At 42.3% G+C, this 26,391-nt stretch overlaps 1 protein-coding gene across 1 annotated transcript in view; it reads right to left on the bottom strand.

The window, feature by feature from the left end:
- FBN2 (fibrillin 2) overlaps window positions 1-26,391 on the bottom strand; it is a 136,950-nt gene that overhangs the window by 44,032 nt on the left and 66,527 nt on the right. The window contains exons 17-29 of the mRNA XM_079995931.1: window positions 25,616-25,669; window positions 24,773-24,898; window positions 23,856-23,981; window positions 17,436-17,555; window positions 15,297-15,434; window positions 13,559-13,609; window positions 12,761-12,886; window positions 8,950-9,177; window positions 6,999-7,124; window positions 3,514-3,642; window positions 2,679-2,804; window positions 1,313-1,438; window positions 816-938 (exon numbers count right to left, since the gene is read on the bottom strand). Of these exons, the coding sequence (XP_079852057.1) occupies window positions 816-938; window positions 1,313-1,438; window positions 2,679-2,804; window positions 3,514-3,642; window positions 6,999-7,124; window positions 8,950-9,177; window positions 12,761-12,886; window positions 13,559-13,609; window positions 15,297-15,434; window positions 17,436-17,555; window positions 23,856-23,981; window positions 24,773-24,898; window positions 25,616-25,669 (1,599 nt within the window). The remainder of the gene's footprint in view (window positions 1-815; window positions 939-1,312; window positions 1,439-2,678; window positions 2,805-3,513; window positions 3,643-6,998; window positions 7,125-8,949; window positions 9,178-12,760; window positions 12,887-13,558; window positions 13,610-15,296; window positions 15,435-17,435; window positions 17,556-23,855; window positions 23,982-24,772; window positions 24,899-25,615; window positions 25,670-26,391) is intronic.

Here is a 26,391-nt window from a genome sequence, read left to right as displayed (position 1 = left end):
GCAATCTACTCCCAGTGTAAAACAACCGGCAGTGATGTACCCATTGTCATTGGAGGGAGGGCAGGCCAAAGTTGCTGAACTTTTTTTAGGGGAGAAAAATGTTGGTGACCTTTTTCGGGGAGAGGCATGAAACACTCGGAACCAACACCGCTATTAGCAAGCAGACGCAGCAGTAAAGGAAAGCTTAGTAGAGCTAACGACTGCACATTTCATATAACAGATGGACAGAGCGAGGGCCACAGGGGGCAGAGACTTTCAACACAATGCTTTCTGCTACCGGCGATCAGAAGGGAGCCTTCAATCAACCACGATCAATAGCGTTCACTCAGGGATAAACCAGTCAATCAGGATCGACTTGTTGGACATCGCTGGACTTAAGGATTCCGCACAAGGCCTGACTGAGAGCTCTCAGGTAGGCTCCATACCCTTTATGCTTAAAGAGTGGACCCTTATTTGGTCCACTCCCCTGGCTCCACCTCCCCAATCGCAATTGGTTATCTGAACTGAGGTTTGGTGGGAACCTCAAGGTTAGCTACTTGGGGAAGTGTTCCAGGAGCGCTCTGCCGGGAGTCACATAGGATCAGGGGTGCTGAGCACGGGCATGCAAAGGGCGCCCTCCGTTTGATGTGGAGAGCGGTCATTATCTCCACCTAGAAATAGCCAAGATTGCATTTGAACCAAATAGAGACCTTCTGGTTCACGGCTTGCTCTTCAAACCACTGCATCATACAGTAAGGAAATTCAAACACAATTCCAATGTTTTATGGATGCAGTTCTGCAGAACAGAACTGAGACGCTACTCTTCATTCTTTTACCTGAACAAGTCCTCATATCTGGCATCAGAGCATATCCATCACTGCAGCTGCATTCATAGCTGCCTTCTGAATTAGTGCAGTGGGTGTCACAGCCTCCGTTCATGATCATGCATTCATCAATATCTAGGGAGGGAATATTGTGGACAGATTATTAGATCTATTTGGTACTTTGTTTAAAAGCATCCCACCTATCCCTCATATTTCCCCCCACTCTCTCCTTCCTATCAGCAGAAGACAGTAGGCACTAAGTACCTAAGTGGTTTTAGAATGAAATGACAACAGTGAATGAAATAAAGTTAACATAAAATAAGAATGCAAAATATAGCTCAGCAATAAAGAGTAAAAATGGGGTGTTTTTTTAGAGTAGAGGGGCATGCCCACTGCTTGAATTCTGAAAGATGCTGTCATTGATTATTTAATTTACAGTTATGAAATTGAAGTTTGGAAAAAGAAACAAACTAGAAACATTTGTGCAGAAATAAAAATAAAATACTTGCCAATGCACCCTTGTCTGTCCGGAGTGGCCTGATACCCAGGATTGCATGAACACTGATACATCCCAATCATGTTCACGCATTTGCCATTTCTGCAGAGGTTATCACTAAGAGAACATTCATTAATATCTGAAAAACAAGAATTACATTACTGGCCATTGGGAAGTTGAGAATATAGTTACAGACTTAAAAGTTAACATTTTTATGAAAGTGGGTTCTGATATGAAGTTTTAACTTTATTCTGAATGTTTCCATGTGTCAAAATAACACACAAATTCAAATAGTATCCCCCCCCCCAAAAAAAAGACACAAGGAGCTTCAAATCTGTATTAAACTTCAGTGTGGACAAAATGGATTTTGCTTAGCCTTTAGCTAATTTATAATAATAATTTATTATTTATACCCCGCCCATCTGGCTGAAATTCCCCAGCCACTCTGGGCAGCTTCCAATCGAGTGTTAAAAACAATACAGCATTAAATATTAAAAATTTCCCTAAACAGGGCTGCATTCAGATGTCTTTTAAAGATAAGATAGCTGCTTATTTCCTTCACATCTGAAGGGAGGGCGTTCCACAGGGTGGCGCCACTACCGAGAAGGCCCTCTGTCTGGTTCCCTGTAACCTCACTTCTCACAATGAGGGAACCGGCAGAAGGCCCTCGGTACTGGATCTCAGTGTCCGGGCTGAACAATGGGGGAGGAGACGCTCCTTCAGGTGTATATAGGGCCGAGACTGTTTAGGGCTTTAAAGGTCAGCACCAACACTTTGAATTGTGCTCGGAAACGTACTGGGAGCCAATGCAGATCTCTCAGAACCGGTGTTATGTGGTCCCAGCGGCCAGTCACCAGTTAGATTGGGGGACTTCTGTTGTCCTGGTCAGACAAGCTCACAGATTGCACAGCTTCCTTGACCTGAAGGACTGGAAGCTTTGCTTTGCTTTGCCAAATATGAAGGGCCTTCACAGTTCCCCATGGCATTTTTTTAAAAAAGCAAAAAGCCAAAATCAGACTTGAAAAGCTCAGCTTGGCTGTGTTCATAACATGGACCAAAAACAGATGAAATAGACTGCTTGGGTAAGGTCTGGTCTAACATTTTATAGCAACCAGTAAGAGTTTCATTAACAGTTCAATATTAAATAATTTCTGTGAATAGACCTTTATGGTTAGGCTGATCTCTGGCTGCATGTGTGCAAAATCTCATTTTACATTTCAAGTCCAAGAACTTCAGAGGAAAATTAGACTCGATTTGCCATTCATCAAAGCATTAGGAGCTAGACAAATTCATATTAAGAACCAAGTTATCATTATAGCTAGGAAAAACTACTAGCTATAGAACAAGGAACATTTCATTCAGAGACACCTGAAACTCACCCACACAATCTTTGCGTGATGGAGACAATTCATGCCCAAGAGGACAGTCACACTGAAAGCTTCCTTCAGTATTCACACACGTGCCACCTCTACAGAGAAGAGGGTTGCGCTCACATTCATCTATATCTGAAAAGAAAATATAAGGGAAATATTGTTATAGGGACAATTTGAGATGAAGTAAGAGATTGTAAACATCTGGAAGTAATTAGGGACGTCTGACTCCCTGAGAAGGAGGCTGTTTCATAACAACAATGATACTTATATCCTTCAGATTTCATAATAAATAAAACATAAAATTGTATAGAATACAGGAAATTGGATGATTTATTCACCTGAGGGACTCCCAAATTCATAATTAGGTTAAAGAAATTCATGCAATTTGAAAACCTAGATCATGAAGAATTGTTTTATTTTAAATTTCTTACATATATTGCTATCAAATATTCAAAGAAAGTTTTCTTTCCTCTTTTATATGAAAGACTCATTTTAGCAAATGGCTGTAGGCAGCAAAACAAAGGAACTACTGTTGTTGCAACTACTGTGATGATGGGGAAATGTGTTGTTCTATATACTGTCATTTGCACAACTTTCAGATCATTTAACCACTAATCCAAAAACAAGTACACAATGTTATGTCTAGTTTACGTGTTCAGGCACAAAAGGTTACCTTGTGCCCATAAAGGGACAGGATATTTATAATACTTCATATACATAATTGCTGGCTGTAAGCACAATCAGGTGGTATGAAAAATGGTCATATAGCTATGACCATGTCTTACACAAGCTTTGAAATGTATATGTAGTATGTGTACTAAAACCTTCATCGTTTACTTACCCATGCAGTTCTTCATCATCATAAATCCACTTTCATAGCCTTCAAAGCATTCACATTCAAAGCTGCCTGGAGTGTTGACACAGGTACCACTTCCACAGAGGTCAGGTGAGATATGGCACTCATCAATGTCTAGTTTCAGGATAATTAAAAAAAAAAAGACAATCCATTTTTAAATCCATTTTTTCATTTAATAATTTGCAAAGAATACTGGAGATATTTAAAATCTGAAATATCAAAGTGTCAGGAATCCTAAATACAGTAGGAAGAAAGATCATGATATCTGAAAACGGAATTTGATAACTGAAGCGGTTGGGAAATAATTGAAGTGGTTGTGACGAGCAATTGATCTCAGGGCGCTGCCTCCTGAGTGGAAAGCAATAGCTTAAACTTCACAAATGGGCGTCCAACTAGACTCTCCGCAGGCATGGATCCATCAACTCTAATTATTCTGAGTACTGTTCCATTCAGCTCCATGCTTAGATCACATCCTGGAATTGCTGATTTGAGCCACAGAAAGTGTAAAAAGGAAGAGTTCACCTTAGCTGCACACTGGGTATTGTCTCTTCCCCGTTGCCATATACTTCCAGAGCAATGGGCTGGGTAGGAACAGGAGTCAATGGTGACCAGCAAGTCATCTCTTACAGAGGGAAGTCTGTTGCTTCTCTTTCCTGCTCTTTCTAGATGCGGGGGGTGGGGGGGGGTGGGCAGAATAATTGACTCGGAAATTGACCCAAGCTCACCAGCTCCCAAGCCAGGGAAGCCCATGCAATCTGTGGGGTGACAGATGCTCCCCAAACTGGCTGAAGAGGTGAGACAAAATTCTCAGGCGTAGTGTCCAAGTCTGGTAAAAAGGGCAAGCAGTCGGGAGCCTTTGAGATTTTTAAGGTCTTGCATTGGCAGAAGGTCTCACAGAGATTAGCCTTCAATGCTTCTTCCCTTTCTGTATAAGTTCAGCTTCAGCCTCTTTAAAGGTAAAGGTAAAGGGACCCCTGACTATTAGGTCCAGTCGTGACTGACTCTGGAGTTGCGGCACTCATCTCGCTTTATTGGCCGAGGGAGCCGGCGTACAGCTTCTGGGTCATATGGCCAGCATGACTAAGCTGCTTCTGGCGAACCAGAGCAGCACACAGAAACGCCGTTTACCTTCCCGCCGGAGCGGCACCTATTTATCTACTTGCACTTTGACGTGCTTTTGAACTGCTAGATTGGCAGGAGCAGGGACCGAGCAACAGGAGCTCACCCCGTCACGGGGATTTGAACTGCCGACCTTCTGATCAGCAAGTCCTAGGCTCTGTGGTTTAACCCACAGAGGCACCCATGTCGCCCTTCAGCCCCTTTACTAGAGATTATAGAGGAAACGATGCGGAAGGGATATGCTAGAAAGAATGGCAGGAAAACTTTAAAATAGTTTAAAAGTCTGCTGAAGAACTTTGAGGAGCTTTATAAAAGCGGTGTTTCCTGGCCATAAAGCAGAAATAGTTTGGGATGGCTGGGAGATTTCCCCTCAATTAGATGACTGATCCTGCAAGGTGGTGTTGCTCTAGAGGCAAAGAAAGCTGTCTTGACATTTGTGAGGGATACAATCTCCGGGTGATATTTTCCTTCCCAACTCTCAGAATTGCTTTAGACTTAAGAGCTAAGCCAAGCAAGTGCATTTCCCATCAATGCAATCATTAGAAAAACAAGGAAGTCACCAGCTATAGCAACATTAACATCTAGAAAGGCCTTGATTCACATGCCTTACCACCCACATTTTATATTACCCCAGCACATTTGACTTCCGCAGTTCCAGAACAAACTGATTTTCACTGTTAATGTGCAACCACCCACTGTGCACACATCCATTCATCACAGTTGTAGAAAGTCTCAAGCAAAACCTCAACCTCAGATTTGCTCTGGTGTGAAAAGAATGGGTTTTGATTATAGGACAATGCTAGATACTAATTGATTTGGACAGCTTGGGATCCGTTTGGGAGTCATCCTGCTAATACAGCAATTTCGATAAACTGCACCTGTGAGAATGTTCCCTGGTGTGTTGAGACCACGTTTTGAAGATACTGGATGTACAACACCTGGAGCACCATTGGTGGTAACAGTAGATGCTGTTATTTTAAGCAATCATTCCAAGCACCCAACTGTCACCAGATTTCTTGCCCAAACTGTTATCTCTGCAAAGCGTTATAAAAAGATGAAAGATACATTGCAAATTTAGTAAATCTGGGATGATAACAGGGGAATGGCTGGAATATCCTTGTTCAATCTTCAGAAGTTCAAGTCTTGAGACTTTGAAATATGGTACAGTCAATGGCTGTTTGGACAGGTTGGGCCCAGCATTCTTGGACTGAGGTGTTCTAGGGGCTGAAACAAAAGCAATCTTGCACTGAAACTTGGGGCTTGATAGTTTTGAACATTAGCTGGAAGTATTTCAAAGTCTATATAAATAAATGCAAGGGCAAGCAGTGGTCTCATGAAACTCACTGAGGAAAGGAATGGCAGATAAGGCTTTCCAACGCTAAGTGTACCCACCTCCTCTTTCTTACTGCGGTTGCTGCTCTCCATATGCCTTTCCCTCTGGGCTCTATCAGTAGCATTTAATAATAATAATAATAATAATAATAATAATAATAATAATACAATACTATTTATACCCCATAGGGACGTGGGTGGCGCTGTGGATTAAACCACAGACCCTAGGACTTGCCAATCAGAAGGTCGCGGTTCGAATCCCTGCGATGGGATGAGCTCCCGTTGCTCGGTCCCAGCTCCTGCCAACCTAGCAGTTCGAAAGCACATCAAAGTGCAAGTAGATAAATAGGTACCGCTCCAGCGGGAAGGTAAACGGCTCGCTTCCCCTTGGTTGAATTTTATTGCATGTCCTTTTAACAGTTTTCCAAATCCCAATTCTTATGAAATTTAACTTAAACATTAACATCCTTAAATCTTCACCTTATGGAATTAAACATATTAATTCATCACTTAACATAAATAAAATCCTAAGCCAATTCAGTATCTGCAAGCTATTTTCAGTTAATTTAACTTAACAAATTTAACTAGATAATCATTAAATTTATTCCAGGAAGGAATGGAATAAACCAAAGTGTTCTTAAACCAAGGCGTGCTTTCCCATAGCAGCGGGGGACTCAATTTAGAAATGGAACACACTCAACAGGAAGTGAAACATGTTCTGCTTCCAAGGCAAAGTTCACAAACCAAAACACCTATTTCTGGGTTTGCAGCGTTCTTAATCCAAGTTGTTCATAAACTAAGCTGTTCTTAAACCAAGGTAGCACTGTATACTTCTTGCAAGGTCTTTGCAAGCTTTGGCTATGGTGAGGAGCTCTCAACCACCCAGATTAATGCAAAGTTGCTACAGGATGCAAACTCGAATGCCATGCAAGCCACAATCCAGGAGCGGATGAGTGGACAGCTCAAACCTCCCTTTGCATGTACCATTGTTTCTCTAAGGAGTCCTATCTCAAACTCACCTGTACAATTTCTTTCTTCCATGTCTAAAGCAAATCCACTGTTACATCTACATTTGAAGCTTCCAATTGTGTTTCTGCATTTGCCATTTGTGCACATGCCAGGGAAGACTTTGCACTCATTTATATCTGCAAGAGGAAAATAGATAAAATGAGTTCACATATTCTATGCAATTCAAGAGCTCACTTATCGAGCAAACAGTGATGACTCAAAATGTACTGTTTTATCAAAGTGAACTAGAACAGTGGAATCTTTTTTAGTAAATGCACCAGGTGTTCCATTTCTGCAACCGATCTTCTCAAATATATGTTAGAATTTACAAACAATTAACATTTTTAATCAGATGGTATGGTTCTCTGTGGCTGATAGAGTCAATAGGAGAGAGAAAGTGAATAAAGAAAGATTTAGTCTCAAAACAGGTAATTAGTTGGTCAAATTACCAAGCAAGTGTGTGGAGGTCATTAGAAGAGGAGTATTAATTCATTCATAAGAGAGGGATTGTGCAGATTGAATAATAATGGGCAAAGGAATATTTTGTCTTGCCAAATTATCTATTTTTAGGGCCCACTCTATTGTTCAGATAGTGCTGAAGACCCAGAGCCACTGTAGAGTAAGGGCTTCATAATTACAGCCACAGTGGAGTCAGAATAGCCTTTCTATACCCTGCTTTGACTTGTATAATGGCAAAACTAGGTATTGCTTGGCAGATCTCGAGTCTTCTCCTGACACCTGTCACAAGCCTGTGACATTGTGGAAGAACGAGGTGGAGAGGGGCTGATTAAGCTTTTTCTCCTCCAGCCGCTTTCCTACTCTAACTCTCTTCTCCAAGCTAGCTTTCCATAGTTGGTGAAAGACATGGGTTTTCAAATAGAAAAATAGCCAGAGGGGAAAGCAGAGTAAGCAGTACACCTCCTCATTGCTTCACTCAAACTCAATAGTCCTCTACAGCTGTTTTTTCTTAGTAGAAAGTTGAGAGGCTGCTACACGCATCATCTGTGCTGTGCAACATCTGGCTGCTTGAATAGCTTGCATCAGAGTGGGAGGGCAGGGTAGGGACATGGGAAGAAGAAGAAGAAGAAGAAGAAGAAGAAGAAGAAGAAGAAGAAGAAGAAGAGGAGGAGGAGGAGGAGGAGGAGGAGGAGGAGGAGTTTGGATTTGATATCCTGCTTTATCACAACCCGAAGGAGTCTCAAAGTGGCTAACATTCTCCTTTCCCTTCCTCCCCCACAACAAACACTCTGTGAGGTGAGTGAGGCTGAAAGACTTCAAGAAGTGTGACTGGCCCAAGGTCACCCAGCAGCTGCATGTGGAGGAGCGGAGACGTGAACCCGGTTCATCAGATTACGAGTCCTCCGCTCTTAACCACTACACCACACTGGCTCTCAACACCGCATTGGCTCTCAACAACATGCCACTCTCATTCCCTGTAATACCCTAGGTAGAGCCTGCATACATATGCCACAAGGAAGGGGAAGAAACAGGGCTCTCTTGAGCCCTATGGCTCAAGGGCAGTCCCTAATGTTTATGGCATGTCATCTACTGGACTGCAGACCTATACAGTGGAACCTTGGTTCTCGAACTTAACCCATTCTGGAAGTCCGTTTAACTCCTGAAACCATTCAGAAACCAAGGCGCGGCTTCCGATTGGCTGCAGGAGCTTCCTGCACTCAAGCAGAAGCTGTGTCAGATGTTTGGCTTCCGAAAAATGTTCGAAAACTGAAACATTTACTTACAGGTTTTTGGCATTCGGGAGCCGATTTGTTCATCAACTAAGCCATTCGAGAACCAAGGTATGACTGTATTAGGTGGGCTATAAATCCAAGCGAAGAAATTGTAAATTATATATGCTTACATGCATAAAATTATACAGAAAACATATTACACGTTGGGAGAAAAGTGAAATGTACAAATGATACGGCCCTTGACGGAATTCCACCACAAATGCTATTTTACCTTTATAAAAAGGCCTGCCTGTTAAAATATCTCCTCGGTTGGAGAAGCCTGGTCCTCTGGGACACAATATTTCATACTCTTTTGTCCCAGGCTTGGGACATTCCTCGCAGTCCAATCCCCAAGCGGCACCTACAGCACAGCAGCAGGTATCCATCCGGAACTTTCCAGGGACAAGTTGAACACATTCATCTTCATCCCACTTCAGATAGCACTGCTCCATTCGGATATCTACAAAAGAGATTAAAAACAATGCCAGATGTTGAAGTTCTGGAACCCATCCTAAAACTTTCACACCACCAAGTACGTGGCTTATCATGAGCGCTCCAAATTCTGGCTTGGGCAAATATGGGACCAGCAACATTGATCTCTGGTCTATGGAGCCCTGCTTAGGGAAGTTTTTAATGTCTGATCTTTTATTGTGTTTTTAATGTTCTTGTTGGGAGTCACCCAGAGTTGCTGGGAGAACCCAGCCAGTTGGCCGGGGTATGAATAAATTATTATTATTATTATTATTATTATTATTATTATTACAGTGGTGCCTCGCAAGACGAAATTAATCCGTTCCATGAAGCTCTTCGTATAGCGGTTTTTTCGTCTTGCGAAGCAAGCCCATTGACAGCTTAGCGGATTAGCGCTATTAGCGGTTTAGCGGCTTTTAGCGGATCAGCTGATAAGCGGCTTATCAGCGGATCAGCTGATAAGCGGCTTAGCGGCTTAGGAAAAGGGGGGGAAAGGGGGGAAAAGGGGGAAAAAACCCACAGGAACTCGCAAGACATTTCGTCTTGCGAAGCAAGCCCATAGGGAAATTCGTTTTGCGAAGCGCCTCCAAAACGGAAACCCCTTTCGTCTAGCGGGTTTTCCGTCTTGCGAGGCGTTCGTCTTGCGGGGCACCAATGTATTACTGAAACATGGAAATCAGATTGTGATCATCTGAAACTAAATAAGAGCAATGTTTTTTTGAAATGAGATTGTTATATGAGGATCAACAATTTAATATATCAGGAACAAGATATTCGGAGGTGTTTAAACAGTGAGGTTTAAGCGCTGGAAATCCTTCTTGATTTTTGCTCTTTCAATTTACGTCTTTAATATGAGGAAAATACAAGAAGTAATCAAGGAGTAGTGGCTGGTACAGTGGTGGAGAATCATGAAGCTACCTGCCCCATACTGGCATCACTGCACCTTAGTTGGATGTGGTTGGGACAGGGACGGGTGGTGGCAAAGTTGGGGCTGTGTGGACACGGCTGGAGTAGGAACATCAGATTGGCTCCACAGCCCCAAACTTGCCACTGCCTTGCCCTGCCCCACCCAACACTTTTCCAGCTAAAATGCAGTGACACCAGTATGAAGAGGGTGGCTCTTTCTTGATCTCAATCTGTATTATGATAGCACTGCCTTTTCCTGATATAGCGTGCAGTTCTTTCTGCTGGTTTGTGTGTCTGTGTGTGTTTATTTTTAATAAATAAATAAATAATGAAGCTGCTAAGAAAAGATACATAAATAGTACAGTGGTACCTTGGTTTACAACCATAATCAGTTCCGGAGGTCCGTTTATAAACCAAAACAGGTTGTAACCCAAGGTGCGCTTTCACCAATGGGGCCTCAAAAAACAATTGTTCATAATGAAAAAAAAGGGTTGGAATCCAAAAATAGTTTGCAAACTGGGACATGCACTTCGGGGTTTGACGTGTTTGTAATCCAAAACGTATGCAAACCAAGACGTATGCAAACCAAGGTACCACTGTACTGGCATCTAACACAGCAAACAAAGAGTTATTTTCACATACGTCAGGAAAGCACACATGGCTCCATGCTGGTATCTTCACCCCTACATCACCTTGGAGTGACGCCTCAATATGCCACTTGGCCATTTGACCATTGTTTGCTGTGTTTAAACTACTACATAAGATTTTTGTTCTGAAGTGCCTCGGGGCAGACCTTCTCAACTGGCACGTTGAGTGAGCTCTGTCCTACTGCAATAGCCATAATAAATGCCAGGTCCCCAAATCTGGATGCGGGACTTGAAAATAGTTTCCTTGGTTCTGTGGTTTATTCAAAAGGTGGCTGTTCCTCACCTGGGTAACGAACAAGGTAGTGTAGAGGGGAATTCTTACCATGATGGGGAGGAGATGGGGAGCTGCTCCCTGATGCAGAGCTTCCCCTTCTGCCCATCAAATATGTGGAAGGGTAGAACTACTGCCAGTGAGTTCCCTGCAGGTAGCAGCCAGCAGTAAGCTCCTAAGTGGGGTGTTCGCTGAGTTTGCCTGTGATCCACTGGACTTTAAGGTGGCACCTCTGCTGTCACAAGATGGCATCAGGCCAGATTTGGGTTCGAAAACTGTTCCAGCTCCAGGCTGGCACAGCAAGCTGCCTTCTCTTTCCCCCTTCCCCACCAGCCGATGTGAATCACAGGACTGAAGATGCAGTGGTTGCTGCGGTTTGGATTGCGCAGTAAATTTTCACCCACAAAGATGAACAATGTCTTGCTAATGAAGAAAAACTGGACTTATGGTAGCAAGTACACTGCCAGCCCTCTGCCCTACTGGGCAAGCCAATGCCTTTAGGCATTTTCCCCCAATAACTTGCCCAGAAACTGAGCTCATTTTTTGAAATTATCTTTCTTGAGTGCGTTTTTACCCTGCTGTTTTCTTAAGAGTGAGAAATTCCTGAATTGTATGCTGGGTTGGTTTGGGTGATGGCAGAGCTTCGTTCCTACTTTTCATTCTCTTTTGGCTATAGTGTTTTAAAATGGATTCAATATGTCTACAGCTATTTCATAAAGTACTGGCATCTAACAAGTACATAACGAATGTGAAATTCCTAGAAGTAGATGGAAAGTACAATTGCAAATAAACCAGTAAAAACTTTTTTTAAAAAAAAACCAAAAAAACCCAACACACCACACCAAGCACATAAAAAGGCCTTCCAAGTATAGCCTTCAGATCTTACACACTTCTAATATGAAAAGTTAAGAGTATTTTAATCTAATGGACACATGTCATGGCATGATCTTTTTCTCTGGGTATTTCTAACTAAAAAGATTGACAGTAGAATCCTATAAATGTTCATGCAGAAGTAAGCATTGCTGAATTCTATTAGATTCACACCCAAGGGTTTCAGAGCCTAGGGGGACTTTCAGACTGCCACAATTTTCAGGTAGCATTCAATCACGTAACAGCAAATTCAGGTCTTGCAATCATGGTGGATTGGCAAGTCTTGCAAAAGATTGGACTTTTTGAGATAAGGAGTGTGATGGGGAAAATGCACTGGAAAATGTGGGATAACACTTGCTTTTACATGTCAAACAAATCAGGGTGAATGCTCAATAAACAAGTAACCTGGATGTCACTTGTCATTGTGGTATTTTATGCATTGTGACTTGTCATTCTTTTTACTGATTATAGCTTAGTAGTTCTTTATTGTAATTGTTATGTGTAAGCTGTTTAATTATTATTTGCTGATATTTAATTTTACTGTTTACTATTATGTTCTAATGCGTTGTTGAACATTGCTTTCTTTGATATAAGTTATCTATCTTAAAGTTCTATTTTGTTATGACTTTTTTGTATTGGATCAGATTGTTATTAGGTATGTGGTCTTTGCTATTTTGTTGTTTCTTCAGCTTGTAAACTGCCTTGTGTATCGCAATATAGAGAAGTGGTATACAAATTAAAAGTGAAATGAAATGGCTATTACAACTGGAGGTCACTAGGAGCACAAAAGGATTCAGGGCATGTGGACTCTTAGCACAAAGCTAATGTGTGAACCAACCCTAAATCAACCATGCAGTGAAGGTTTTATGGTTGCTCACCTAAACACATTCTGCCTGTTCCATCCAATGTCAGGCCATCAGGACACTCGCAATGAAAAGATCCTCTGCTGTTGACACACCGTCCATTGGGGCACACTCCAGGGAAAACTTCACACTCATTTACATCTAGCATAAAGTATGAATAGGAAACTACAATTTATCCTGATTTTATTGAGACTAAATAAAATAAAATAATAAAAAAATTCCTTCCAGTAGCACCTTAGAGACCAACTAAGTGAGTTATTGGTATGAGCTTTCGTGTGCATGCACACTTCCTCAGATACACTGAAACAGAAGTCACCAGACCCTTATATATAGTGAGAGGGTGGGGAGGGGTATTACTCAGAAGAGTGGTGGGAATGGGTGATTGGCTGATAGGTGTGGTAAACCTGTTATGACTGCAAAAAAGGAAAAAGCAAGGGGTGAGAGGGCTAAAAATAGCTTTATCATGTATAATGAGATAAGAATCCAATGTCTCTATTTAATACTATCACATTGCTCCAATTAAGGAAATATAAGAATATGAGAATATAAGAATTGGCATGCTGAATGGGATCAAGGAACTGTCCTGCGCCCCATTTATCACATTCTTCAACCCCCTCAGCCTTTTCACTGACTCAGTGGTTGTTTAGAAATTGCATTTTTAAAAAAATAATGCACAAAAATAAGAAAGGATAAGGGATATGGAGCAGCTTGGAGTCATGGTTCCTTGACTTCAGTAGGCGTTGTTGTTGTTGTTAAGAATAAACAGGTTCAATAATTACATTTGTGAAAAAGAACAACAAAGAATAACTGTACCTTCACAGGAAACACCTTTGACTCTTGCAAATCCTCTGGGACATGCTGTGTCTGCAGTGAAGCAAAGATTTATTTCAGAACATGCTAGGTCAATGAGTCCGAGTTGCCGTGAAGGGGACCAACAGCTATATTTGTTAACAGATTTGATAAAATTCAACCATTTTAGCCCATGAGTAAGTTTAAGCAGTGAAATATAAACAAGCTATATTAGGGATGGGAAACCTGTGGCCCTCCAGATGTGACTGAATCCCAACACCCCTCATGCTCCAGCCAACACAGCCAACGGTCAAAGTAAATGACAACTGTAGTTCAAAACCTACTCAGATGAGCCGGGGGGGAGGGGTCTGAATCTAGGTATATCCTTCCGCCCTCTTACAGCTGTTTCAAAGCCAAAAGAAAATAGCATCTGTTCGACATGGAAATCCTCATGCACACCTGTGCAAAAAGATGAGAGGACCTAAGCCTTAAAGTTTTTGGCTGTTTTAATTTCAGTGTCTTAATCCCTCTTCCTGATATACCAAAGACATAACATTCTTCCTATTATCCAGGATGTCTAAGCAGAAATGACCTTTACTTGAACTGACAGTAGAATGGGATTTAAATGAGTGAATGCACTCTGTTTGCCCTGCTTCAGTATGCTGCTACTATCTTTAAATACTGGAAGATGATGTAATATAATAGTTTTTTAAATCACATAATTAGGAAATGAATCACTGCAAAAATTCCTGGTTTGCATACAATGTGAAATGAGATGTTAATATCTGTTTGTGACTGACAGTTCAGAATTCTTAACCAGTGAACACTTTCTTTTATTTAACAATACTTACAAACATACATACATTACATTACACAGAGAATATATTATGGGCTGTACCCAGATTTCCCCTTCCACACATGGAAGGGATTCTAATCCTGCTGGAAGAAGAGGGAGAAGGTTTTCACCAATTTCTCCTTCTGCCTTCAACCTTATACGTTTCTGAGCAAAATTCAAAGTGTTGGTGTTGACCTTTAAAGCCCTAAACAGCCTTGGCCCTGTATACCTGAAGGAGGGCCTCCACCTCCATCATCCACCCTGCACACCAGGTTCAGCTCTGAGGGCCTTCTGGCAGCTCCCTCACTGTGAGACGTGAAGCTACAGGGAACCAGGCAGAGGGCCTTCTTGGCAGTGGCACCTGTCCTGTGGAACACCCTACCACCAGATGTCAAACAGATAAACAACTATTTGACTTTTAGAAGACATCTGAAGGCAGCCCCATTCAGGGAAGTTTTTAATGGGTGATGTTTTATTGTGTTTTTAATATTTTGTTGGGAGCAAACTGGAGTGGCTGGGACAACACAGCCAGATGGGTGGCTTTTATTATTATTATTATTAATAATAATAATAATAATAATAATAACCTACACTGCCACCTCCCATGCTTTTCTGGAACCCTCCCCCCTTGCAAACATCTGGAGTAGATTTTCAGGGGGCATAGGTGGCTACATAGGGGAAATATAGAAAAACCACCTCCTCTCCCTCCAGCAGAAGCATTCCACTAGGAGAGTTCCATTCCTGGGAAGTCTGAATCCAGACCAATTAAATATATTTGGTAACACCGTAAATGAGTTTAATAAGCAGACTTTTCCTTACTTAAAGGATGCATACAGTCAGCCAGTTTTAAAGCAATGTTCCACCACTGAAACAACTCACATATTTCTGCCAAGTAGCTAGAGAACATTCCAAAGTAAAAAATCCTACCTAATTCGCAGCGCTCACAAGGGCTACCCCAAGCAGCTCCCAAAGTAGCACAGCATTCTGATTTTAGAGTGGCTCCATTGATGTTCACTTCACAACGATTGTCTTGAATGTTCAGCCAACACGTTCCTTTCAGACTGTCTGCAGTGAATCAAAACAAAACAGGATATTCACAATCCACCTGTGTCATCAGTGTTGGAAGTGAAAATGGCTATAGCCAGCCTGATCATTGGGATGCTTGCAGTAGTTTATGCTCAGTTGCCTGTTCATCAATGGTAAAAAGGTAAAGCACCCCGACAATTAAGTCCAGTCGCAGACAACTCTGGGGTTGCGGCGCTCATCTTGCTTTACAGGCCGAGGGAGCCGGCGTTTGTCCGCAGCCAGTTTTTCTGGGTCATGTGGCCAGCATGACTAAGCCGCTTCTGGCGAAACCAGAGCAGCGCACAGAAACACCCACCGGAGTGGTACCTATTTATCTACTTGCACTTTTTGGTGTGCTTTCGAACTGCTAGGTTGGCAGAAGCTAGGACAGAGCAACGGGAGCTCACCCCCTTGTGGGGATTCAAACCGCCAACCTTCTGATCAGCAAGCCCAAGAGGCTCAGTGGTTTAGACCACAGTGCCACCCGCGTTCATCAATGGTAAAGAATGCCAACACTGCAGAGACAAACTACACACCTTTGTGTATTTATTCTTATTTTGGGTTTTAGAGGTTTGGGGGGGGGGTTGGGTTGTTTTTTTTACAAAAAGCTTGCATGTCAGCGGAGGGCTTGTTGACTCTTCTCCTTGCTGGCCCATACACATTTATATACAATGGAACTTACCTCTGAATATTCATGAAAAGGCTCGCATTGTAAAATAATAATGATCTGTAACTTCCACTTAGCAACAGTGAAAAACAGAACCACATTTATAAACTGAGTTTAGACCACTGAGATACAGGTATTAGGGGCAGTGTCATTTCACTAGATGCCAGTGTCATTCCACTAGCATGAAGCTCCCAATTTGGGCAGGAGTCTGCAAGTGTTGCTTGCTGGCTGTAATGGGGTATGGGGTTGCTTGTGCGTAAGGCGCAAACTGCTCCAGGCTGAGTAGTTTGGTTAAAACTTTCCCCCAGGCTGGACAGTCAGTACACCATGGCTGTCTCAATCACTGGCAGAATCCGTCAGTGGGCGTTTCCTGAATTTCTTCCAACGTAGAAGTTCTTTCACACCCAATCGACGCCTGCCTTCTCTGCGCGAAACCTTTCTGCGCAGAGTGGGCGTCCCCAGAGGAGGTCCCGTGCTCTCCCCGCTGGCTTCACTGGAAGAGTCCTGGAGCCTTCTCTCCGCAGCTCCCTCAGACTCCCCTTTCTCCCTGGCGTCACGTCTATTTCCTTCCCCAAAGGAAGTTTCCTCTCTCTCTTTGCTGGTTCCCTCTCCAGCATCATTAGCGAGCCTCACCACCACCACCCTTGGCTCCGATGGCAGTTTCCTGACACTGGCAGACAGCAAAAATCCCTGAAACAGTACATTCCTGGGGTGGGGAGGCACTGAGCTGGTCCTGGATGCTATGTTAAGTCCCACTGGTCAGCAGACAGGTTGGATTGTACATACCACTACGAAAAATCATTCTTTGAACCTTATTAGAAATATTAATGTAGACACAAAGGTGCAAGTTCCCAAAATGTCTGGAACAGAGTGGGAACCTGTGGACCAAGTGCAGTTGGACTCTAACTCTCATGGACCTCAACCAGCATGGCCTGTCATCAGGAATGAGTTCTAGTCCAGCAACATCTGGAAGGGTAACGTTTCCCATATCTGGCCTATAAAATGTATCAACAGTGAAGCAGATCTCTCTTAAAAGTTAGAGCCAGAAAAAAATCTTTTCTCGCCATATTCAGTATTTCATAAGTCCAAGATAAGACAGCACATGAAATATTATTCTTGAAACTTTGTTTGATACAACTCTCATGGAGAAAATGAGAATCTCGATCTATTTTGATAAATTCTTTCTAGGGAGCAATACCTTGCTGTGTTACAAGTTGGATATTTCCAGATACCATTCTTTCTCTAAGGAATGTACTCAACTGAATTTAACTCAGCACAACAGCCAATGGAATTCGTGCTTTTGTTTAAACAGCAAAACAAACCAATAGACTCACCAATACAGATGAAACCCGTAGAGTCTAATTTGCTGCCAGATGAACACTCACAGATGAAAGAACCAAGATTGTTCTTGCAGGCACCGTTGACACAAGGACTGCTTTCACATTCATTTATATCTATAATCCAGAAGGAAAAGACACTGTTAGATTCACCATGTGTTTTTGGAAAATATTATGATGTATAAACCCTGCCATGAACCATGTTATGCCAGAATGTCTGGAAAATTTGTTCATTTTTTTTTTTTGTTTAAGCGTTAAACTAAATTTCTATAATGCAGAGAATGTAGGGCAGAAGACAGCTTGCATACTTTGGGACGTGCTAATTAACTGGCTGTTTCGCATAAAGCTACAAACTTCCAAGAACTTGGACTGAAACTGTTTTCCAGAATAAATTATAATTGTCTTGTGAGAAATCAAAGCCCATTTAATGGAAAGCAATCCACTCCCCGCCACAATGTACTGCGGCCAAACAAAGGCTGTATTGTTTCTGTCATTTTATGGCTCCATGAGGCTTTGGGAAAATTAAGAAAATACTGTCAGAAACTAAACATTACAATGCTGTCTGTGACTCCACAGACCTGGAAACTTCCTAAAAAGTTATGCTGCAACTATAATATACAAAATAGTATCTCCCTACCAGCCCATTTCCTAAATTTCACCTGCCCCTTCCCATGGCTCAACCTCAGGCTTTCCATGTGCTGTTTTTAAGTAGGTCCGTATGTAGGTGTGCAACCCAACCTAACAATATCAATCTTTCTTTAATTTTTAAAAAAGGAAAATTAGCTTGAACTCTACTTTTTTAATAACGAAAAAGTAATTTTTTTCAGGACGGTAATTCTCTAAAGAGTAGTTTTGTGTGTATAAATGTATTTGCAGTTCCCCTGAACCTTTTTTGATATGAGTCTTATATCATGCAAGACATACTATTCCAAACAGAGAGTTCATGTTATGGTTCAGGAATGGAATACATTTTAGTACTTAATTACTTTCTCAAGGAGGGACTAAGAACTAAATCCAACCCACTAAACCTAAAATTAAAAAATACCATATTTTTCGCACCATAGGACGCACTTTTCCCCCTCCAAAAATGAAGGGGAAATGTGTGTGCGTCCTATGGTGCGAATGCAGGCTTTCGCTGAAGCCTGGAGAGTGAGAGGGGTCGGTGTGCACGGACCCCTCACGCTCTCCAAGCTTCGCACACCTCTCCGCAAGCAGCGGGAGCCCAGTGCTGGGCTTCCGCTGCTTGCGGAGAGTTGCCTGCATGCTGAAGCCTGCGCGCACTGAGCTCAGCGCGTCCAGGCTTCGCGGACCTCTCCGCAAGCAGCGGGAGCGCTCCCACGGCTTGCAGAGAGCTGCCTGTTTGGGGGCTGGGGTCGGGGGAAGCTCAAGCTTCCCCCGCCCCAGCCCCGCGCCTGGGGGGGAAATAATTTTTTCCCCTTTATTTCCCCCCAAAAAAACTGGGTGCGCCCTATGGTCCGGTGCGCCCTATGGTGCGAAAAATACGGTAAGTGAAATATTAAACACAAGAGCTAGTTAAATACTGGATAAATATACCCTAGTAGGTAATGATAAATACACAGATTAGACATATTAAAAAATCCACTTATACTTCCTTTGAATATGATATGCTACTCTGTTCTCCCATTCCCATCCCAAATCTGTATTTCTCCAGAAATACTCCTTTGCACTCCTTTTTAGATTCTCCAGACCAGAGTGCTAAAAACAGTTCATTGCCTGAGAAGAGGCTGGGTTAGTACATCTGGGATACTCTACTGATTATTGACCAATATATATATAAATATACATATATAATGAGAGAGGCAGAGGGGGCATATCTGGGATACTTGTATATCTAGACATTTCGGGTACTTGTTCACAGGGGAGACACCAAAATTCCCAGGATAGCTCCAGACTGTATTACTTAACCAGAGGAAACACTGGTTGGAAGCATTCCAAGCCCAGTTTCACAGTGCAACTAAGACGCAAAGCTAACTTCCCAAGATCCTCATCTATGTTTAAAAATTATTTGAAAGAAATTTTAAAATGACATCCTTCAACATTAATAAGTTTTTGAGTTCATCTATTCTTTATACTCTTAACACTGAAAAACGTAGCCTAGCTATATTGTGAGCTGAGCTTTTGTAAAAGTAACATGTTTAGTTTGCTTAGTCATTTCTTCAGAGTCAAAGCCAAAGTTGGAATTCTCCCTTGTGATTACATTACAGTGATTTATACTTTGTTGTTTGTGTTCTGGATTCATGTTCAACTGTGTGAACACGTTTATAGCCAGAGCTGTGCTTTGAAGATAAATATCAAGATGAACAGATCCAGTTAGCATCTCCCTCTTGTATTATTTCAACCTTCAGCCTACAATAAAACTCCCCATGATACTAGGACATAAAACACACTCACGACCATTTGAGCGCCTATAAAAACATGCAGTGTAATCCTACGCATATTTACTCAGAAGTAAGTCTCAGTATTTTCAATAGGGCTTGTTTCCAGGTAAAGTGTGTATAAGGATTACAGACTTAAGCTGTCATTGAGTTCCAAGTAACCCTATTGCGCTTTGATCAGGCTTCTTCAAAGTAAATGGTTTTAGAATTGTAGTCTGTTTTCAAAAATTATGGAAGCTCAGGATTGAAGAATAACATTTGAACAGAACTGCAAGTCTAGTCCCTGCTGAATCATCTTAATTGTGCTTGGGGAAGGGGAAATGTCTGTGTTGCAAGTGCTTTTCACAGACATGACTATATCCTTATGATACAATTCAAACAACTTCACCATGATATTAAAGGCTTACATCAGACGATTTAGTAAATGTTCATGGAACTAAACCTGAATTGACTCTGGCAGAAGTTAAGCATCTGTAGAGCGAGTTTACTTTAGTTAAACTGAGAGATAACTGAGTTTAGTTCAAGAAGCAAGTCGTTTCCTAAAAGGGGCAATTTAAATTCACTATGAAATCAAGACAAAATATTCCATAGCCAATCCAAGTGCAGGCAGGTCTTGGCTGACTGTTTGATATCTGAATGCACCTGATTCTTTATAAATAAGGAAATGCTACTCAAATGCCCAGGGAAATTCAAGAGAATTATGTGGCAATAAAAATGAGTAGACACTGTATGTTCAAAAGTACACATAAGTTTTTAGATGTTATCAAATCAACCCGGATGCGGTCTGTATTAATCTATGGCTAAGCTGACCCAGGCTAACGGACAGAACAATCCAAAGGGAGCAAGAAAGGGAGACTCCCTGGTGGAAGACAGATAAAATTCAAAGCCCTGCTGAGTTACTTTATGGCAGAACAGATGGTAGGAATGTTTGGTGGAGGGAGGGGGTAATATTTCCTGGTCATTTTCCAGTCTTTCCCTCCCACTTATCCCAATAGGAGAAAAATCAGTAAGCCAGCTGCAGGGCTTGCATACTTTTATCCCCACCCAGGAGGTGGGAGTGGGGAATAGAAGGGTCTGGATTGAGCAAATTCAAGTTCCTGGAATAACGCTTTTCACTGTCACCACTGAGCACCAACAGCAAAGAATCATGTGTGATCAAGCGTTCTGTGCAATAGGCGGCCTACAACAGTGGACTTTCTTCCCTACCCCATAGATCTCCCTCTCTGTTCATGGAGAGGAAGCTCCACTGTATCCTATGGGCCTTTGGATCAGTGGTGTAGCCAAGTAATTTTAGACCCTGAACTGAATGACCTTACCAACAATGGGGGCTCTTTAAATGGCACATTAGTAACATTTCTGTTTTCTCCCCAGCCCTCCCCACTCCGCATGCTTTGCAACCAGTTCTACATGCGTGATATGTTAGACCAGGACGGTCCAACTTTTCATACCAAGTGGGCAGCAAGAGTACTTCAACATGGAACCCGCGGGCCACACACTGCCTTGTCATGCAGTGGGGTGGGGAACCAAAATTTAATATCCCTCCTGCCCTTGCGCTGCCTTACCAAAGCTAGCTAAATGAGGCACAAGGCTCTGGCAGGGTCCCAGAGCACTCCTACCTCCTTCCCAAAGCTGGGAAAGCACTAACTAGGCGTTGCGAAGGAAACAAGAGGACTCTGGACTCTGTCAAGGTTGTTTATGCCTCCTTTCCAAAGCCTAGCACCTTCTTCCCCAGCTTTGGAAAGGAGACGTGAGGGCTGCGGGGAGGGCAGCATAGGCACCGACTCCATGGGGCCTGAGGGGGCCCGAGCCCCCTCAAAAATTCGTTTGGGGGGGCTCCGCCCCCCCAATAATTTTAGAAAATTATTAGTTATATTATGCTTTGTAAAATCACAAAATTATGTTGGTATTTTTTATTTTCCTTGTTTGACGATAGTTACCTTTTAAAATACATTCAGTAATGAGTTAAAACAAATAATTATTACGGTAGTAAAAGAGGCGGCGCGAGTAGTTTTGCTCGGTGCGTGCGACTGGCCCAGCCCCTCTTTCCTTTTCCTCTCTTCTGCTCTTCCGCCGGGCGCCTGAGGGAGAGTTACTTATCATTTCTGAGGAGCCGCTGTTGTTTCGGCAGGGGAAAAACCGCCGCCCGCGAACCGCCGAGCTCCCTCTCTCTTTCCAGCCTCTCTCTCTCTCTCTCTCTCTCTCTCTCTCTCTATGGCCAAGGAGGAGAAGAAGCCCTTCAGCCAGTCTATGGCCGAGTGGCGGAGGTTCATCTACAACCCCAACAGCGGCGAGTTCCTGGGGCGAACGGCCAAGAGCTGGGGTGAGGAGGGCGAGCGAGCGAGCGCGCGCGGGGAAGGGAGGGGAGGGGGCGGCCGGCACGAGGGGCGGTGGGAGGCGAGGCGCGGCGGGCACTTGCCTTGCCCACCACGCATCTCTCTCCTTCTCAGTCTCTCTCCCTCCCTCAGCTGGCGAGGGGGCCACGAGGCGGGCGGCAGCAGCACCAACGGGCCGGGAGCGGCTCTTAGAAAACTTCCCGGGGCAGGACCCCGGTATGGGCCCCCCCAATATTTTTTATAAGTCGGCGCCCCTGGAGGGCAGTGGTATCAAATGTTGCCAAGGGCTGCTTGCAGTCCTCGGGTGATGTGTTGGACAGCCCTGTGTTAGACCAGGAAGGTGCAGAAACCTAACTAAAAAATGTTGATTAAAAAATGAATAAAAATACTCTGAGTAAGTGCAGCTTTGCGTTTTAAATCATGGAGCCAACACGACAGGAATAAAATTTGAGTTTTATCCTCCTGTCCTGATGCTTAATACATTTACCTAGGGTAAATGACCACCTATAACCATGTACATCAGTGTTTCCCAAACTTTGCTCTCCAGCTGTTTTGGAACTACAACTCCCATCATCCCTAGCTAGCAAGTGGTTAGGGATGGTGGGAATTGTAGTCCAAAAACAGCTGGAGACCCAAGTTTGGGAAACAACCCCTGACTAAAATTGAAAATAAATAAAAGTAACATAGGATGCTACAGTGACCAATGAAAGCAGAACAGTCCCTGGCATATGCTTGCTTACCCAGGTGATGACTTGGGGCCTGGTTGGTGTTAACTAAAGTTCAGTCCTAGCAACAATGCTGCCTAGGAAATTGCTGTCTTAGTGGCCCATTCCAGCTTTTCATCATCAAAATATTATGCACAGGAGTAGTGGTAACGAAGGGCCCATTCCAAGTTTAGTATTCATTCGGCAGCAATGAGACCTCCAATCATTCAGTCTACTTGGGTGAATGACTGGAGGTGCAGCAAACTGCAACTATTCTATAGATTTTGGCCCAAAGGAATACTCTGCAGGTGTCTCTTAAGAACAATCGGCTGCTTAGCTGCTCTGTGCTGGTGCAACTTAATGTAGCTTAATGAGATGTGGAAGATATTCATATTCAGGAAATGAATTCATATGTAACAAAAAGTAGTTATAGCCTATTTGACCAGTTTCCAAACTTAAAAATAATTTAAAACAGGAACTAAAAAATGGAAGAAATGAAGCTTTAGTACCTTGCATTAGGTAAGACAACAGAATGTGGTAACTCAGGCTTATAACCAATGACTTTCTTTAAATTCTTAATTAGTTTTATGATATAAAGAGTTATGAACTATGGACTGCAAGAAGATCAAACCTATCTATTCTGAAGGAAATCAGCCCTGAGTGCTCACTGGAAGAACAGATCCTGAAGCTGAGGCTCCAATACTTTGGCCACCTCATAAGAAGAGAAGACTCCCTGGAAAAGACCCTGATGTTGGGAAAGATTGAGGGCACAAGGAGAAGGGGACAACAGAGGACGAGATGGTTGGACAGTGTTCTCGAAGCTACAAACATGAGTCTGACCAAACTGTGGGAGGCAGTGGAAGACAGGAGTGCCTGGCGTGCTCTGGTCCATGGGATCATGAAGAGTCAGACACAACTAAACAACAACAACAAGAAGTTATGAACTCAGGACTACATCCATACTTTTCGCTGCAGAAATCTTACCTTCACATGTGTCAGTTTCACTGCTGAATATATACCCCTTTGGGCATGAACAGCTGTAGCTTCCAGGGGTATTTCGACACAAGCCATTGTCACATAGCAATCTGTTCACTAGACATTCATCGATGTCTGGAAAGGAAAAGTTGATCGTACCAATTAGGATGTACGACAGAAATGGTGTTGCTCCTTCGCACTCAAATAGCAGAAGGAAAATTACCATTAGTGCTTCCGTCAGTGATACTCTTCTAGAATAAAGAGATGCTGGAATTCACCATGAACACCTCCCTCGTTGTTCTCTTAGAATGGCAATGGTGCTACCTGAGAGGTGCCAGAACTGAGTTCCTGCTGATAAAAAGCCCTGGCTTCTATAAGCAGAAGCAGTTCAATTGGTATGGAGGAGCTTCCTGGCAGGAAGGCTGGTTTTGCTTACTGGAAGGGAGAGGGGTGAAGTAGTGCAGTGTTTGGTGTGCAAATTGCCAGTTTAGCTCTGCCAGTACTGTATGTTTGCAACGTACCAACTTCTCTGTTTCTCTCCCTTTCCTCTTCTGTTAAGCAACAGTGACCCACCTGCTAGAAAGTGGTCCCATTGCACCCACTGAGCAACAGTGAAAGAATTCATCCAGCTCTATATAAGAGCTAGCATGTTCCTTTTGCACAAAGGCCTGTGCAAGAAAAAGGACAATTCTTTCTTTGGTTTCACTTTTCCCACACAAAACTCTAGTGAAAGATATAAAAGAGCTCTTCAATTAGCAGAACAGAAGACCAGGAAGGTTCTTTTTCGTTTAAGGCACCCAACACTCCCTCTATTGTGCAGGAAAGGCAGTGACCACAACACTTAGCTTTCAAGGACTATTCCTGTTGCTGTTAGACTCATAGGCAGCCACAGCAGAAATCGTATGAATACAGTTCAGATAACATACCAACACAATTTCTTCCTGAAATATCCGATTCATATCCGCTGTTACAATTACACCGATAGCTGCCACGCAGGTTTTCGCAAACCCCATTGGAGCAAATATCAGGATCTAAAGCACATTCATTAATATCTGCAATAATAAAATAATTAAGGTTATTAATGTAGGTGGTTAATATTTTAAATGACAAACAATACACAGTATTCTTACAGCAAAACCATTTAGTAAAAAGTGAAACCAACCATACTGAAGTTGCATAAATTAAACCAGAATTAAATATCAGCAGACAAAATATAACATTGGTCTGTTTTGCCCAGACAATAAAGGAATATTAATCTACTGCTGTATTTTCGTGTCCACTAGTATTTTTACCTGGTCTCAACTGTTTTTCAGTGTGGTTGCTTTAAATATGGCAACCTGCTTTGAGATTAGTGCTGGGCTAAAATATTTTAAATAATAACTCCTTATTATAGGACGGCAGCCTGAAGCTGCTTGGGAACTGCTTGGAGCATATGCACAGTTTTAAGGAATGAAAGTTGTTTCATTTTATTAAAATACTATGTATATGCTACTGCCAAGAGAACATGTATAAATACATTCCATGCTTCTGCTGCAGCAAGAGAGAATTTTGCCACTGGTTCCAGTGGGAAAACAGCTTAGCCGTTCCTCAGAGTCTGGTTCACTTTAAAAAAAATTTGGTGCCTCATACCTAAAACAACAGCATGTGGGAGGTTGAGGAACAAAATATTTTTGTCTGTTTATCTGATTTCATGCACATGATTTATTTATTTATTTTCATTTCCTTCCCTTTTTTATAGGTCACACCTGTAAAATGTTATGGAGCATTACCTCTTCCATCCACTGTAATTCCCACGCCACTGCTACACAGACCACGGAACTCAGCTTCTCATATGAAAACAAAAAAGGTAGAAAAACGTAAGAAAAATAGGTTAAGTATTACTATGTTTTAATACTATGTAACCTCAACTACTGCCGATTCAAATTGGATGTTAATTAACATTAGCAAGCACTGTGGAAGGAAATAATAGTCCCAACTAGGGAAGAATGGGAAGCCAGTCCAGTTTGCTGGACTATGCTGAAATGGCGAAACTGATCGGGAGACTCAGGAACCAAAAAGATCCTTTTAAAAAAGAATGGGAAAATTCGTAACTTACTTAGGAAACCATTGCAAACAGATAAAAACATTAGTTGGACTTTAAAAACCACTTGTGAAGAAACAAAAGATATGGACAATTTAGAGAAATGAAAACTGTGGAGAATGTACGGATATGTAGTTTTAGAAAGATTATTATAAGGACCCATGTAGGGGACGGATGGGGGGGTCACAAGATCCAGGGAACCTCATAAATTGATATGTTAAAGGTTTTTTCTTTAAAAAAAATACTTTAAACTTTTTTTCATAAAAACCAATAAAAAAGATTTCAAAAAAACAATGAAAACATTTGCAAGTACTGTAAGGGTTTTTTTAATCGTTTATGTATTTATTAAATTTATATCCCACCCTTCCTCCCAAAGGAGCCCAGGGCAGCCGACAAGTGATAAAACAAAGAAAACATCTTTAAAACAATTCCAATACAGATGTAAAGTGGGAAAGAGCAATACCT

This window comes from Podarcis cretensis (assembly GCF_951804945.1).
Source record: "Podarcis cretensis genome assembly, chromosome: 11".
In the NCBI taxonomy this organism is placed as follows: domain Eukaryota; kingdom Metazoa; phylum Chordata; class Lepidosauria; order Squamata; family Lacertidae; genus Podarcis; species Podarcis cretensis.
Note: the sequence above shows the minus strand (reverse complement) of the source record. Positions and strands in the feature narration are given on the sequence as shown.